Genomic DNA, 18,760 nt, shown 5'->3' on the forward strand with positions numbered 1-18,760 from the left:
TTGCGTCGCGGCTCAACATGTCCTCATTGCGGCCCTCGACTTCTCAACATTTGGCCGTCTCTGTCTAATCGCAGTGACGGGACCCTTAAGCTCAGTGCTGCGACACAGATTGCCTTTTTTTTTCCACCAAATCACATCTTCTCGAGGCCAAACATGGTCATTTCTCCATTTTCCATAGATCCTGAAATATTATCAAACACAGGCAACAAAAGCGTCATACTACACATACATATGGTACTACACTCCCTTAATTTCCCCATTCTATCTTGTTTTGAAAGAGAATTCATAAACCTGATTTTTTTCCTCTTTTTTTATTCATTGATTTCTAATGGTACTACACTCCCTCAAACTTATTTCTTTGTATCTTCAATTTAAGTGCAATTCATTTTTAATATATTTTTTTTCTCTCAACTTTTCTTATGAAGACACAAATTTCCAAATATAACTTCATTACAAACCATCCCCCAATCAATTTTCATATACATCAATGAGAAGGAAAAATAACAAAGTTTCAAATAGGCTCAAAATAAGTGTCAAACAACAAAAAGATTCACAATTATCTCAAAATTGGGTAACTAGGGATTTAATACATCATAGGGCTTGAAAGTCTCAACTGTTCCAATGAATTACCTAACTCATCTTCCTAAGCATGTATCATCTAGGATTTCTTCTTAAAAAGAAAGCAAACAAGTTCTAAGATAACAATATTTTCATATTTCACTTTCATTTTCAAAATTCAGCAAGCATAAAGACTGTTCAATCACAAAAAAATTATTAAAAATCATGATCAAACTCTCAATTATTTAAGTAGACCCAATTAAACATGGTAATAAATACTCAACCAAGCACACAGATTTTGATAGGTTTCATTCCATTCAATTTATACAACATATCATTCAACATATTGTCATTGGCTAATCATTGTCAACTCGATTCACACTAACACACTAAACAATACATAAAATAAATATAAACCTAGCAAAACTTAAACAAACTAAGATATCTACAATGAGAAAAGCAATAAAAATCAAATCCCTTCCCCCAAACATAATCTAAACATTGTGCCCAATGTATAAATAAAAGAAAAGGAAAAGAAAACTTCCTTGTAATCCAATGCATTACTCCATTGTAGTGACATTCATTGCCATCCTTCTTAGTGTTTCATATGTCGAAATACATCAATAAGTGGTTGACGCCCATAATAAGCGTCATACAAGATAACTTGAATGTTGTCACTGTGAACGCCCTTAAGCTTGGCTATATATGAATCTATTCGGAACGTCCCACCAACAACACAAGACTTTGAATGATGAGATTGGGGAGAAAACTTTGGTAGCTCATAAAGGATGTAGAATAGTGGAGGTATCTTCAATTTAAAAAATGGATCCACTAGAGGTATATATAATTGTACATTTGATGAACTCAAATCAACGATTGCAGGTGCTTCAGAATCCTCCAAAGTCATATTTTGCTCATCTTCATTTGTGAATTCCTCATATTACCTTCTGACTATTTTTCACTCGCGACTCGGCTATCCATAAACATGCTTGTGATTTGAACTTCAAAAACTTCATGATCATGGATTGACTTTACTTCATTCACCACACCATAATCATTATCTATCAGGCAAGTATCCAACTTAGCAAAATTTTGAGTGAATATAACTTCGAGGGTCTCTTGTTCATAAACTTTACACTTAATCTCTTCTAATGGCTCAACCATTGGTGCTTCTACAGTATTCAAATAACTCTCTCAAACTTGATTATTTGAGTCATTATCCTTAAACCACTCCATATTGTGCACCATTAAATAGCCACCATCAAAATTTAAAGTGTTCTTCAATCGATCCATTGCTTCTTCAAAAACTTATTTATGCTCTTCATGCTCGAATGTTTGGGGTATAATATTAGGATCTTGGAATGATGGAGGATATTGGTAATCAAAATCTGCCATATCATTCAACAACTCCATTATATCTTCATGACATCTTCTTAATAAAGGTTCTTCAGATACCTCTGCTCCATAGTTTACCCAACATCTTGTTGCATCATCTAATCCATGGTAAATGAAGAGTGTAAGACACCCCCTTGAGAAATTGTGATGACATCTCTCCACCAATTCATTAAATCTCCGCCAAGCGGAGTAAATCGGATTATTGTGTTGTTGGAAAAATCTCACGATGTAATCTTGATTGAGCATTTTTTTACCTCACAAATAAAACAAAGCAAAGAAATATAAGTTAAATAATAAAAAAACTAAGTTAGAATAATAATAAATGATGTTGATATTAATAATATAGTCCCCGACAATGGTGCCAAGAACTTGTTTTGAAAATTAAGTACACAAGTATACACAATCGTAAACAATTAATAGAGTGGTAAGTAGAGTATCCTTCCCATGAGGACTGTTACTAATTACTAAGAATCAACATTTATTTCTAATTGATTTGACGAATAATGAATATAGAATTTACTAAACTAAAAGAAATAAATAATTAATCAGAACAACAGAGAGCTCAATAATAAATATATTAATTCAATGGATAAAGATATAGAGTTATTAACTTCATCAACTATCCACCTATGCCTCTCTAATGTGAATTTAAGAATTCATATCTCTATCGTGATAGTAGATTACAACTGTAAATTATATTCTTAGTAGGACTTATAACTCTCTACAATAAGCAAATCTCCTACATCTCTGTGGTAAAGTAACATATTACAAGCATCCAACACGTAATTCCCTAAGCTACGAAAATCATACAGGTACTCTTGTCCAATATAAATTTATGATTATTTGACTATAGAAAATTTATCTTTGACTTCTTAGATCTCAGCTTAAAATCATATAAATCATGCAAATTGTGATCAAACTTCACAAGCATTAAGCACAAGACAAATATTTCACAATATTGATAGGAAATTCATAAAAATTGCATTTGGCAATCATATAAGGTTTGAAGAATAATCCATTAACACTCTAAATAAGAAATTAGTTCATGATAAACATAATCAAATCCATTAAACTAAGTATAGACATCACTACAATAAAAAGTAGAAGAAGAATGATAAAAATTAGTAGATCTTCAATCTTTTGCCTCCACATAGTGTTTTCTTGAATCTTTCCTTAGGGTTTTTATTTTCGAAAATCGTCATAATGTTTCTTATATAGGTGCTGTTTGGTAACAATTAGAAAAGTAGTTTTTATTTAATTAATTAAAAAATTGACAATTAAGCATAACATATTGTTTGGTAACTCTATTTTATTTATTATTTTTTAAAATTTTAATTAAAATTCATTAAATTTTAAAAATAGAATTTTTCACTTTCAAAAATTTTTTAAACCATTTTCAATTTTTCATTTTTTTTCTTCTATTCTTCAAATCAACACCTAATTTTATATTGTTAAAAAAAATAAAAATAAAAGTTATCAAACACATTTATTAATTTTTGTTTTTAAAAACAAAAAACAAAAATAGTTACCAAACATATTTTTATTTTTAAAAAATAACGAAACAAAAATAAAAATAATATTTCCACATTTGTATTTAAAAAATTCAAAAACAAAAATTTTACCAAACACAACCATAGTTGTTTGTGTTTTGAATGTGAAATTCCACATTTGTCCTAGCTTAAATTGCCCTAATTTGCAATCTGACCGTCTGAGGCGTCGCGACCACATAATGAAGCACCACGGTGCGTTTCCAAGAATTGAAATTCCTCTCCTCTGTTCCTCGACAAGCGTCGTGGCTCAAAATGCAGGTGCATCGCAACTATAATGCCCCACTCAATGGCATTATGACTGAACATGTAGGCTGTAACGACCCAAAAATGCTAATAGGTTTTATAGCCTTGATTAGCGTGCAAAGAGGACATAATTGAATATGTATGTGATTATGTGATTTAAATGCGTGACTATGTGGCATGCATGATATATATGATGATGTGAATATATTATATGCATGTTTATGAGTATTAGATATGCATGTGGGTCTTTTATTGTTTATAAGGGCATATATGTAATTTTGGCCGGTTATGGCATAAATGTGATTATATGCGATAAATGGTCGAGACCGCATTATTATGTGGATATATTTGCAGTACATGGCTCTAGGTGTTCCTAGTGAGCGGATTAGCGAAATAATCACAACAGGGTTTAATACCCAGCTCGGAGGAGCCTAGGGGTATTTTGGGAATTTAGAGAATATTTTGGGATTTATTGAATAATGAATAAGTATTTGGTAATTAATTGGACAAGTCGGGATTCATTGGAAATTGGTAGGATGACTTGAGGAGTTAGCGAGAATCAGGAAAATGACTGTTTTACTCTTAGAACAATTAAAGGGTTAGGTTATCTTGAGGGGTATTTTTAGTCTTTTGACTAGGATATGTGATCAGTTGGGTTTTAGGAAACCACCAAAAGTCACTAAGGAACCTTGCATAATACTCTCTCTCCCTCTCACCCATGTGCTCTCTCTCTCCCTCTCCGTCTTCTTGTGTCTTGAAACTAAGGAAAACAGAAGGAAAATTCAAGGATTTTGGTTGGTTTAAGCTGGGGAAAATCAAAGCTAAGATTAGCCAAAGAAGAACTTTGAGGATCAAGCTATAATTGAGGTAAGAATTCAGTTGTGTCTGGTTGGATTTAGGTTTGTTAGGCTGAATTCAGCTGAATTGTTATTTGAGTTTAGAGTGTGCGTGATAGTGGATTTCAAGCTCATGTTGGGTATTTGATAGGTGTAAGAATTGGTTTACAGGTTGGTTGTAATGTTTAGGCTATAGGGATAAGATTCTAAGATTAGTTCTAAGTTTGGATGTTGATTGGGGTTAAATTTTAAGGTTTAGACTTTAGGAAAAACATTGGAAAAAGTGGAATTTCTGGGTTTGGGGCCTCGGACCGTGGCCCTATTCTTCAAGCACCGCGTCCTGCTTGCTTGAAGAGGCTAGGATACCTCTGTTTTGCCAGGCGCGTCGCGACCATGGGGGGTGCAAGTCCTAGCCCGTGTCCTCCAGCAGGGAGTGCCTGGCCTCTGTCTAAGGGGTGGGTGGGCCGTGACCCTTAAGGGAAAGTCGCGATCCTAAATAGAAAATAAGGGAAGACAAGGTTTTTAAGCTCGGGGAGGCTAGGGGATTCAAACCTAAGCACTCGAGATGAATTCTACTACCTGGTTTAGTATAATTCGAGCTCCCGGAGGATGGTATTTGTTTCCAAAACATTTAATTGAGATAGAAATTTATTGTTATCCATTGTTATTTGTGACTAGGTTTTCCATTAAGGCTCAGGATTGAGGATCATGCTCGGAACCGTTCTTTATCCATCACTTGGGATTCGAGGTAAGAAAACTGCACCCATGTGGTTGTGTTTGGGACTAAGGTTCCCTATAATTGAATATATGTATTGTGTAATTGTATGGTTGTTGTATACAATATGAAAGTATGGCCTAAGGGTACCGGGGCTGATGATAAGGGTACTGAATGCAGCTCGGCCTAAGCGAGCTAGGATCAGCTAAATAACCAGAGGGCTCAGCCTAAGGGTGTCGATTCCTAATTGCTTGTATTACTGATTGAAATATAAGTTGAAAGTATATGTTTATTGTTGTCTAGTGTTATACCTGTATTCTGCTGATTAGTTGAGCTGATTGGATTAAAGTTGATTATATGCTCTTATTGTTATCTATGCTTGTTGTTTATGGTTTTCTTGCTGGGCCTTGGCTCACGGGTGCTACGTGTTGCAGGTAAAGGTAAAGGGAGAATGGGCAAACAATGAGTTGGAGAGCTCTGGGGCGGAGTGTACATTGTCGACCGCCACGGGCGAAGGAAATTTTACAAAAATTAGAGCTCTAAACTATATTTTGTCGTTAGATTGGCTTATGTGGTATCAGTTTTTTGCACTATTTTAAACACACAATGTAACGATCTTGATTATCGAGGGCGTTACATAGGCGCCGCGACCCTCGACTTCTCAGAATTTGGTCGTCTCTCTCTAATTGCCGTGTCACGACTCAAATTGCCTTTTTTCATCTCCAAATCACATCTTGAGACCAAACACAGTCCATTTCTCCATTTTTCCATAGATCTTGAAATATTATCAAACACAAACAACAAAAGTGTCATACTGAACAAAAATAAGCTTAAAAATTCCCTAAAACAACTCTCTAAAACACTGTTGTTGATGCCTTCTTTCGCAAATTAGATATGAAGAGCAATAACAATGTTGTAGAAAAAACAGAAGAATTCACAGGCTTTTTACGTGGTTCAGTAGTTAAAATCTGCCTCGGTTTAAGTGGTGTTTGGAGTGGAAATTATTGATTTAGGGTGAGGAAAAATGTCGTAGAATGCTTTATTTTTGGGTTTCAACGGCTCGTGTCACGTCCCTGTTCATCAGGTGTCGCGGCCTACTTGAGCGCAAAGGCTTGGGGGCCTCAAAAAATTTCCCAGGCCTTGCAGCGCAGGGTATAGAGCGTCACAGCCCGTGTCTGTTAGAAGAGGGGTTTTTTTTCAACTAACTTGAGCACACCGCGACACTTAAGGGGCTGGGCCACATCTGAAATGCAAAGTAATTGTTGTTTGAGGGTGTTAAGCTCGTGAACCCAATTGTTAAGGCTCGGGAAGGATTCTACTACCCGGTTTAGTAGAATCCATGGTCCCAGAGAAATTCTACTCTCAGCATGCAAAGTACCTCCACTAAAGTGTCCTACTACACTAGTGACCCGGATCTAGGTCACATGTATTCATAATACTAGTGGACCGTACTAGGAGAAATTAATCTAAAGATTCCATAACTTTATTTTACTGCGAATTGTTTTAAGTTTATTATCTTAATCTCGATCCTCTTATACCAATATGAGATTAAGACCACATAGATAAGTTTGTAATTTTCTGACATTAACTTAATATTATCAATATAATATCGGGAGTAGGCTATATATATGTAATAATTCAATTCAATTATTTATTTCATTTAAAACATTTGTCAACTACAATTGCTTTTTAAGGGCAGTATTCCCAACAATCTCTCACTTGCCTTAAAGAAAATTGAGGCATCTCTATCAATATGTCAATCACATTCTCCTGACTGATATTGCCTAACAAAGTTATCTTCAAGTTCATTACATCAAATTCGTAAAATTATCTTGAATTGAATAATACTTCATTTAATGTGCTTTACCCTTTCATGATTTCTAGTTCTTCTAGAATAGTTGTAACTCCATTGCTTTCGCAATGAGATGCTTGTTGTTCATTCTAGTCTGAAACCCTTTCTAGAATGACAAAGAATTTAACTAAATCAAATAGCCTATTTAACTGCTTGTAACTATTATATTTCGGCTTTTGTGGTGAAACATATAAATCTGAAATGTCTAATACATTTCCTTATCAATGTGTCTCCTCCATAGTTATGGAGGCTAATTTTGATATTAATGTTTGAAGATTTAAAATCTGTTCATCTTTTGGGAGTTTAGGTCTCTGCCTAAATGCACATACATATAATCTCTATTATATTCAAGATACTAAAAATTAGGTCTTTATAATTAATCATTGACTCAATCTATAATGGATTGACAACTGCTGATTATTACCACCGTTTAACGAATGTCAAAACATAACATTTTATACATTAAACAGTCTATCACTGAGTTGTAGTAATACCTATCTCATGTGCTCTTTTATAGTAAAAGAATAAATTGACATTTATTATTTAGATAATACATTCTCCTTAATGGGAAGGAAAAAAGCCTTTCTAGGATTTTTGTAAACTAAAGTATTTAAGCTTCTTATCTATATAAGTCGCTTGAGATAGTGCATAAGGATTGTTCTTTCAATCTCTATAGAATTGAATGTACATAACATTCTTGGCTTTTCTAAATCTAATATTTAGAAATGTTCATGTAACACCCTCACTTATTTTAGTTAAAAACCATATTTGAGGTGTTATTTCTGCGGAAGTCTGGACATATATATATATATATATATATATTTTTTTTTTTTTAAAACTTGAAAACTTATTTCACCTTATTTACATTAAACATAAAGTGTGTCTCAAACATATTATACATAAGTATTAAATAACCCAATTTATTTTCAAAACATAACTTCACACTTTATTACAAACATCTCACTGATAACTGAAATAACCCACAAAAAGGTCGATGTGTTCATATGTACAAATCAGGGTCAGGACCATGCTTCAGTTCTCCTCATATCATTCACATATTTCTTTCTCTACCTGCAACACAAGACAACTGTGAGCCTAAAGCTCAGTAAGCAAAGTAATGCATGCAATGCTAATGATTACCCAATATCAATGGACATATACAACTTCTTTTTTTTTTAAATTTTGGGCCCCTTAATATTGTGCACACTGTTTGAATTGGTCAATGCCTGCAGGGCTTGTTACACATATAATACAAAATCCCATGGGTTCTCCTCCGGCTAGCCTTCACCACAGTAGGGCACATTAAAAACCTTATTCCATCGTTGCCCCGTCAGGCTCAAGAGTTAAGGCGGCCACACACTGTGGTGTCAATACATATAACAATAACTCATATGGAGGAGAATAAAAACGGAAATATGGCAAACAATATAATTGGTTCACTAAACCTAGCCCAAATTATTGGGCAGCCACTATAAGCCTACTATAGGCATCCGTTTACACTTATTAACACTTTCATTTGCCTTTTCAAAACAGTGGCACTGAACTTAAACTTCTTATTACAACTTTCTTTTATGTTGCACAAAACTTGCAAAGGCATTATATAATTAATCATCATAATATCATGCATGGTCTTATATCATATAATAATTTACCATATCACTATTATGCCATGCATACAAATTTATGATGAAGTGTCACTGTATGTTAATACCACTTACTCACAAAATATTCATATAATGCATACTTTCACATAACACATAATTCTTGTGTTGCAGTTGAGTACTTTACTTACCTTTTGTCCACAATATATTTCACCGTGTAACAAGTGATGTCTTAGGTATTGATGTGCTTATCCTGACAATAGCATGGATTTCTCATCATAATGATGGCAGTAATACATTGAACTCTCATTTAAAAAATACCCATAAGACTTCATATCAAATTTCATACCCAAAACATGCCTAAAATGCCTTAAACCACCTAGATCGAGCATTAGATTTATCTTAGACATTTGGGGAAATTTTGACAGAGTTTCCCCTTAATTTTAGCTATCCTCAAATATCAAAATACACCAATAATGAAAATCAATTAACCTGCCATAACCATATATCCCAAATACCAACATGATTCATCATAAAGTTATCATATACCGATTTTGATAAAATTCTTATCTCCTAGATCATCACCCAAATTAAATGAGTCTCCACATATATTCAAACATTTATAAACATATATACTCTCTTATAAACTCAATCAAATAACCAAAAATCATCTTGTACTCCAAGAACCCCAAAAACCTCATAAAACACAAAATTTCACTTACCGAGCAACTTTTCGGCGAAAACAATCTCTTCAAGCTTTTCTAAACCTCAAACCACTTGGAAACCCCAAGAAATATCTTAAAAATGATAAAACACCATATATAAGTTCTCAGAAAAATTCAAAAACATAGTTTAACTTCCAAGTACAAGAACTTACCATAAAAAGGCTAGAACTAAGCTTAATCTACTTCTTTGGCTTTGCTTTCACTTGGATCTCCTTAGAATTTCTTCAAACCAACCAAGAAATGGTTTTTGGTTTTCTTTTCTCTCTGTTTTTCAGAATAATGGTCGTGCAAAGTGATAAGGTTTGATGAAAATTCCTTATTTTCAATGATTTAGCCTTATTGTCAAAAGTTGACACCTTTCATCTCATCATTTCACCTTTTGACTTATGAAAACCTTATCACTTCAATAATTTCGACTTAATCATCTGCTAGGCCTATTATCCTTATTTGTAAAACACTCACACCAAACCTTAGGTCCATATGACTTCATACCCAATAGTTATGCTTACCCGATCGAGCGTAGCGCACTTATGCTAAGCTCGTTTTGACTTTGCATCCATACCACTGATTATGTATACCTCCCATCAAGAATTGATCTAATGGTTCTAAAACCATTTTTACATCATCAATGAGACCTTAATCCTACCTCGATTACATTTGGTAAATCCATAAATACTCAATTTTACACCGAAATACTAGTAATCGACATTGTACTATTTTCCACTACTTAACCTATTTTGCCTTCTATATCTCACTTTCAACACTTAATTCCATGCCTTGTCCATATTTTTCATACTTTCTTATATCTTGAGCACATCAAACACCCATAAAAGACAACTCAAATGCCACAAGGTTAATAATATTGAGCATACATATAGACATCACATACACAACTTTTATACTTATACATGAAAACACTTATAAGAATATGCATAAGCTCAAATTATACATATTGTATGATATGTAATGCAATGCAATCATGTGATTATTGGCTATATATATCAAAATAATGTGGGTGCTACAATCCTCTACACCTTATAAAAATTTCGTCCTCGAAATTTCTCTTACCCAAATAGCTCTGGGTATTTAGATCTCATTTCATCTTCCCGTTCCCATGTCATTTCCTCAATGTTTGAACTTCTCCACAAGACCTTAACCAGTGAAATCTTCTTATTTCTCAACTCTTTCTCTTTTCTGTCAAGAATTTTCACTGGTTTTTCTTCATATGTTAGGTCTTGTTCAACTTCTATTGGCTCGTAGTTTAGCACATGTGAAGGATCTGGCACGTATTTTCTCAATAATGAGACATGAAAAACATCGTGGACATTTGACAGTGATGGCGGTAATGCCAGTCTATAGGCTACCTTTCCCACCTTTTCTAATACTTCAAAAGGTCCAATAAATCTTGGGCTTAATTTCCCTTTCTTTCCAAACCTCATTGCTCCTTTCATAGGGGCAATTTTCAGAAATACCTTGTCCCCAATGTTGAACTCCACATTTCTTCGCTTTCGATCAGCGTAACTCTTTTGCCTACTCTGAGCAGTTAACATTCTTTTTCTTATCTTCTCCACTGCTTCAGTTGTCCTTCTGACCAGATCTGGACCAAGATACTTTCTTTCTCCCATTTCATCCCAATGAATTGGTGATCTGCATTTTCTGCCATATAACATTTCATACGGTGCTACACCAATCGTTGCATGAAAGCTATTGTTATAAGAAAACTCTATCAGACACAAATACTTCTCCCATGATCCTTGAAAATCTAGGACACAAGCTCGAAGCATATCTTCAAGAGTTTGAATGGTCCTTTCAGATTGTCCATCAGATTGGGGGTGATATGCCGTAGTAAACTTCAATTTTGTGCCCAATGCTCTCTGCAAACTTTCCCAAAACAATGAAGTAAATCGAGCATCCCGGTCTGAAATTATAGATACTGGCACTCCATGAAGTCTAACAACCTCTTGAACATATAATTCAGCCCACTGATCCATAGTATAAGTCATGCGTACCGGAAGAAAGTGTGCTGATTTGGTATATCGGTCTACTATAACCCAGATAGCATCATGTTGTTTAGAAGTCTTTGGCAATCCAACTACAAAATCCATAGTAATCTCTTCCCATTTCCACTCTGGTATCCGTATTGGTTGTAGTAAACCAGCAGGTTTCTGATGTTCAGCTTTCACTTGTTGACAGGTTAAACACTTGGCTACAAACTCGACCACATCCTTTCTCATGTTGGGCCACCAGTAGTGTCTTTTCAAGTCATTAAACATCTTGGTCGTCCCCGGATGTACTGAATACAAGGTATTGTGAGCTTCGGTAAGGATTTCTCTCTTCAACTCCTCATTATTAGGGACACAAACTCTTTCCTTGAACTTTAGCATCCCATTACATGACACACTAAACTCATTGACCTTCCCACTTTCCAATTCACCTTTTTGTTCCACCAAGTAAGGATCCTCACATTGACCTTGTTTGATTCTCTCTAACAAGGTAGACTGAATAGTCATCACTGATAATCTTCCTGTGATCACCTCAATCTCCGCTCTGCACATGTCCTCCTGAAGTGGTCTTGTCAGTTTCCTCAAAAATGACACATTACCATGAGACTTTCTACTCAGTGCGTCTGCAACTACATTTGCTTTTCCAGGATGATAAAGTATTTGACAGTCATAATCCTTCACTAGCTCCAACCATCTCCTTTGTCTCATATTTAATTCCTTCTGAGTGAAGAAATACTTGAGACTTTTATGATCGGTATATATTTCGCACTTCTCACCATACAGATAATGTCTCCAAATCTTTAGTGCAAAAACAACTGCTGCCAACTCCAGATCATGTGTTGGATACTTCTGTTCATAGTCCTTCAATTGTCTAGAAGCATAAGCTATGACTTTGCCATTCTGCATCAACACACACCCTAAACCTTGCTTTGAAGCGTCACTATAAATCACAAGTCCTCCTGATCCAGATGGAATAGTAAGTACTGGAGCAGAAACCAATCTTTGCTTCAAATCTTGAAAACTTTTCTCACAAGCTTCAGTCCATTCAAACGTATGATTCTTCCTCGTGAGTTGTGTCAATGGCATTGCTATCTTGGAAAATCCTTCAACAAATCTTCGGTAATAGCCTGCTAATCCCAGAAAACTCCTTACTTCTGAAACATTTGTTGGTCTATTCCACTTACTAACAGCTTCAATCTTTGATGGATCCACCGCAATACCATCTTTTGAGACTATATGGCCCAAAAATGCCACCTTCTCTAGCCAAAATTCACATTTCTTAAATTTGGCATAGAGTTGTTTTTCTTTTAATTTCTCCAACGTCAACCTCAAATGTTCCTCATGTTCTTCTTGGGATCGAGAATACACCAAGATATCATCAATAAACACTATTACAAACTTATCAAGGTAGTCCTTAAACACCCTGTTCATCAAGTCCATGAATGCAGCTGGAGCATTAGTTAATCCAAATGGCATCACAAGGAACTCATAATGGCCATACCGAGTTCGAAATGCGGTCTTTGGTACATCCTCTTCTCTAATCTTTAATTGATGATACCCAGATCTCAAATCAATCTTTGAAAACACTCCTCTTCCTTGTAATTGATAAAAAAGATCATCAATTCTAGGAAGTGGATACTTATTCTTGATTGTCAACTTGTTCAATTCTCTATAATCAATACACATTCGCATCGTCCCATCCTTTTTCTTCACAAATAGCACCGGAGCTCCCCATGGTGAAAAACTAGGCCTGATAAACTTTTTATCCAGGAGTTCTTGCAACTGTATCTTTAATTCCTTTAGTTCTGCTGGTGCCATTCTATAAGGTGCCTTGGACACAGGGGCTGTACCAGGAAGTAGCTCAATCACAAATTCAATTTCTCTGTCTGGAGGCAATCCCGGTAAATCTTCTGGAAATACTTCTAAGAAATCTCTAACTACCGGTACATCTTCCGGTTTTAACTTTTGCTCCTTATACGTGTCAACCACACTGGCGAGATAACCCACACATCCACTTTCCAACAGTCGCCTGGCCTTCATAGCAGAAATTAATGGAATGCAACCTTTCGATGTCGCTCCAGTAAACATAAACTCATCTTCCTCCGAAGGCTTAAATATCACTGTTTTCCTTCTACAATCAATAGTGCCATTATACTTTGAAAGCCAATCCATACCCAAAATCACCTCATAATCGGCCATCTCTAACATTATTAGATCAGCATATAATTCCCTACCATCAATGCAAATAGGAACCCCCCTTAACCAATGAGTAGAATACAGAATCTCTCCAGATGGTAACATTGTACTAAAAACTTCTGACAATTTTTCACACGATCCACCCAACCTTTTTACATATGTCAATGATGCAAATGAATGCGTGGCACCTGAATCTATTAATGCATGAGTGAGAATACCAGATGCAAAAATATCACCTGACACAACAGAGTTGTTGGTATCAGCATCAGCCTGAGTAATCGTGAACACCCTAGCATTTGTCCTCTGAGGTTCATCCTTCATTTGTTGGTTCTTCATCAATGGACAATCTTTGATAAAATGATCCCCCTTGCCACATTTGAAGCAGCTCTTAGTTAGAAGCCTGCACTCCCCGAAATGATTCTTTCCACAAGTTTGACATCGTGGCATTTGTTGGAATCCAGGTTGCCTGTTTTGCTGACCTCCTTTAAATTTCTTATTCTGTCCTTGTCTAAATTGGAAATTCTGGGCCCCTCTTTTGTTGTCATTGTGAAAGCGGCTTTGTTCTTTGTTGAATGGAGTGTCTCTACGAGGCGTGCTAGTAGCAGCTTTAGCTTTTGTTATTTTTTCTTCTCTATGTTCAGCTCTCAAAGCTTTCTCCACAGCCTGAGCATAAGAAAGAGGCCCTGTACGTCCCATATCTACATCTCTAGCCAATTCTGGTTGTAGACCCTCCAGGAAGCGATTCACTCTACTAGTTTCAGTGTTAACCAAGTCTGGTGCAAACTTGGCTAACCGGTCAAATGTCCTGGCGTACTCAGCCACTGATAGATTCCCCTGTTGCAATCTAGTGAACTCACTTACTTTGGCAGTCAACACAGCTTCATTATAAAACTTCTCATTGAAGACCAGTTCAAATTCTGCCCAAGTCATCTGATTCACTTCTCTAGTCTGCTTAACCACTTCCCACCAGATCTTAGCATCCTTTTTAAGTGTATGTGCAGCACAAGAAACTTTTTCCCTGTCACTTAGTTGTATGAACTCAAAGATGTCTTCTAAAGAACTCTTCCAGTCTTGTGCGTCAAGTGGGTCAGTGCTACCTTCAAATACTGGTGGGCGTTGTTTTCGGAACCGTTCATATAATGGTTCCATGGGGTGCACTGCAGGTGGAGCTTGTGGAGGTGTTGGAGTTTCAGTAGGTGGTGTTGGTGCTTGCCTTTGTCGTTGTTCTGCTAACAACTTCTCAATTTGTTCAGCCTGTCTATTCACCACCGCTCGAAGTTGAGCCATTTCTTGTTCATATTTATTGCTGCAAGAGCCTTCAGTAGCCCCCATACCATGTTCATGATCCATCTGTGTTATTATATATCTTTTAAGACAAAATGTCCATAACTTATGTCATTTAGCCAATAAAGCACATGATGCATGCAACCAGCACATAATAAATGCACACATAAAACTTACAGATAAACTGAGCATTATCCTTTCCTCAATGTGTACATATGAACGGTCTACAAGAACATTTTAACCATGGCGCTCTGATACCAACTTGTAACACCCTCACTTATTTTAGTTAAAAACCATATTTGAGGTGTTACGTTTTAAAACTATATCATAATTTATTTCTGCGGAAGTCTGGACATATATATATATATATATTTTTTTTTTTTTAAAACTTGAAAACTTATTTCACCTTATTTACATTAAACATAAAGTGTGTCTCAAACATATTATACATAAGTATTAAATAACCTAATTTATTTTCAAAACATAACTTCACACTTTATTACAAACATCTCACTGATAACTGAAATAACCCACAAAAAGGTCGATGTGTTCATATGTACAAATCAGGGTCAGGACCATGCTTCAGTTCTCCTCATATCATTCACATATTTCTTTCTCTACCTGCAACACAAGACAACTGTGAGCCTAAAGCTCAGTAAGCAAAGTAATGCATGCAATGCTAATGATTACCCAATATCAATGGACATATACAACTTCTTTTTTTTTTAAATTTTGGGCCCCTTAATATTGTGCACACTGTTTGAATTGGTCAATGCCTGCAGGGCTTGTTACACATATAATACAAAATCCCATGGGTTCTCCTCCGGCTAGCCTTCACCACAGTAGGGCACATTAAAAACCTTATTCCATCGTTGCCCCGTCAGGCTCAAGAGTTAAGGCGGCCACACACTGTGGTGTCAATACATATAACAATAACTCATATGGAGGAGAATAAAAACGGAAATATGGCAAACAATATAATTGGTTCACTAAACCTAGCCCAAATTATTGGGCAGCCACTATAAGCCTACTATAGGCATCCGTTTACACTTATTAACACTTTCATTTGCCTTTTCAAAACAGTGGCACTGAACTTAAACTTCTTATTACAACTTTCTTTTATGTTGCACAAAACTTGCAAAGGCATTATATAATTAATCATCATAATATCATGCATGGTCTTATATCATATAATAATTTACCATATCACTATTATGCCATGCATACAAATTTATGATGAAGTGTCACTGTATGTTAATACCACTTACTCACAAAATATTCATATAATGCATACTTTCACATAACACATAATTCTTGTGTTGCAGTTGAGTACTTTACTTACCTTTTGTCCACAATATATTTCACCGTGTAACAAGTGATGTCTTAGGTATTGATGTGCTTATCCTGACAATAGCATGGATTTCTCATCATAATGATGGCAGTAATACATTGAACTCTCATTTAAAAAATACCCATAAGACTTCATATCAAATTTCATACCCAAAACATGCCTAAAATGCCTTAAACCACCTAGATCGAGCATTAGATTTATCTTAGACATTTGGGGAAATTTTGACAGAGTTTCCCCTTAATTTTAGCTATCCTCAAATATCAAAATACACCAATAATCAAAATCAATTAACCTGCCATAACCATATATCCCAAATACCAACATGATTCATCATAAAGTTATCATATACCGATTTTGATAAAATTCTTATCTCCTAGATCATCACCCAAATTAAATGAGTCTCCACATATATTCAAACATTTATAAACATATATACTCTCTTATAAACTCAATCAAATAACCAAAAATCATCTTGTACTCCAAGAACCCCAAAAACCTCATAAAACACAAAATTTCACTTACCGAGCAACTTTTCGACGAAAACAATCTCTTCAAGCTTTTCTAAACCTCAAACCACTTGGAAACCCCAAGAAATATCTTAAAAATGATAAAACACCATATATAAGTTCTCAGAAAAATTCAAAAACATAGTTTAACTTCCAAGTACAAGAACTTACCATAAAAAGGCTAGAACTAAGCTTAATCTACTTCTTTGGCTTTGCTTTCACTTGGATCTCCTTAGAATTTCTTCAAACCAGCCAAGAAATGGTTTTTGGTTTTCTTTTCTCTCTGTTTTTCAGAATAATGGTCGTGCAAAGTGATAAGGTTTGATGAAAATTCCTTATTTTCAATGATTTAGCCTTATTGTCAAAAGTTGACACCTTTCATCTCATCATTTCACCTTTTGACTTATGAAAACCTTATCACTTCAATAATTTCGACTTAATCATCTGCTAGGCCTATTATCCTTATGTGTAAAACACTCACACCAAACCTTAGGTCCATATGACTTCATACCCAATAGTTATGCTTACCCGATCGAGCGTAGCGCACTTATGCTAAGCTCGTTTTGACTTTGCATCCATACCACTGATTATGTATACCTCCCATCAAGAATTGATCTAATGGTTCTAAAACCATTTTTACATCATCAATGAGACCTTAATCCTACCTCGATTACATTTGGTAAATCCATAAATACTCAATTTTACACCGAAATACTAGTAATCGACATTGTACTATTTTCCACTACTTAACCTATTTTGCCTTCTATATCTCACTTTCAACACTTAATTCCATGCCTTGTCCATATTTTTCATACTTTCTTATATCTTGAGCACATCAAACACCCATAAAAGACAACTCAAATGCCACAAGGTTAATAATATTGAGCATACATATAGACATCACATACACAACTTTTATACTTATACATGAAAACACTTATAAGAATATGCATAAGCTCAAATTATACATATTGTATGATATGTAATGCAATGCAATCATGTGATTATTGGCTATATATATCAAAATAATGTGGGTGCTACAGTTCAGCTAACCATTTCTTTTCTATTGACGATTTATCTACATCATTACCAATGATTATAACGTTGTCAATATTAAGAATAATAATCACAACAGAATCTTTCCGGTCGAGATTTTCAAATGATTTTGTTATGTCAGCCGTTCAGTAAAGACTATTTAGACATCAATTTTAATTAATCTCATAATCCATGCATGAAGCAGTGGATAAATGTAACGCCCTGGATAGCCAAGACCGCTACACTATGTGTTTATAAAGTGCCAGACTTGCTAAGCAAGTCATTAAAGTAAAATCGTGTTTTGAAACAATAGAGGTACTAGGGTTAAAAGTGTTTTGGTCTCAAAAGTTATGTTCTCATTACTAAACATTGTTTATGTACATGGGATCCCAAAATTGACAGTTTAACGGCCATTTACAAAAGTTACAAAGTTTAAATACATTGACTGGCCATACTAAGGCAAAAACGAGCAGTTAGGTAATTCTCTGTCCTAACACACTTCTCGACCATGGTGATCGAACAGCTGGCTATGTACATTACACCTCGGAGCTCTCCACCTCAGGCTTGGTCCAGCTTGCTCTTGCCTTTACCTGCACCACGAAGCACCCGTGAGCCAAGGCCCAGCAAGAAAACACAGCAACAACAGAGCATGAACAACTAGTAGACAGGTCAATTACACATATAGCATCTCATAAACTCAAGTATATCATCAAACAAATATTCCATACACAAAGCATCTCAGCTCATAATACATAATGCACAAATGATAACCAGGGCTAGCGCTCACAGGCTGCTCCCTCTGTTATCCTATTGTTTCTGGCTCCCAGTGGCCAATTCGCGCCCCGTGCGCTAAAATCATGTACGGTACTCTTAGACCGTTTGTACGTGTCCCTTGGCATAACACCAACAT

General features: G+C 35.4%; 1 protein-coding gene across 1 annotated transcript; it reads right to left on the minus strand.

Moving 5' to 3' along the window:
- Positions 1-13,658: 13,658 nt before the first annotated feature.
- On the minus strand, positions 13,659-17,209 carry LOC133779215 (uncharacterized). The gene is made up of 4 exons (XM_062219203.1): positions 16,987-17,209; positions 16,301-16,362; positions 13,732-15,040; positions 13,659-13,679 (listed from the first exon to the last, which is right to left on the minus strand). The coding sequence occupies exons 3-4, from the start codon at positions 15,022-15,024 to the stop codon at positions 13,659-13,661; spliced, it is 1,314 nt and encodes a 437-aa protein (XP_062075187.1). The 5' UTR covers positions 15,025-15,040; positions 16,301-16,362; positions 16,987-17,209.
- Between the last annotated feature and the right edge of the window lie 1,551 nt (positions 17,210-18,760).

Source organism: Humulus lupulus, chromosome 5 (assembly GCF_963169125.1).
Source record: "Humulus lupulus chromosome 5, drHumLupu1.1, whole genome shotgun sequence".
Lineage (NCBI taxonomy): Eukaryota > Viridiplantae > Streptophyta > Magnoliopsida > Rosales > Cannabaceae > Humulus > Humulus lupulus.

Bases quoted from the DNA above. Each gene is read 5' to 3' on its own strand.
- LOC133779215 (XM_062219203.1), bottom strand. From the start codon at position 15,024: ATGGATCATGAACATGGTATGGGGGCTACTGAAGGCTCTTGCAGCAAT. The intron at 13,680-13,731 runs GTTCCTATTTGC...TAATAATGTTAG, and splicing joins CTACTCATTGGTTAAGGGGG to AGATGGCCGATTATGAGGTG.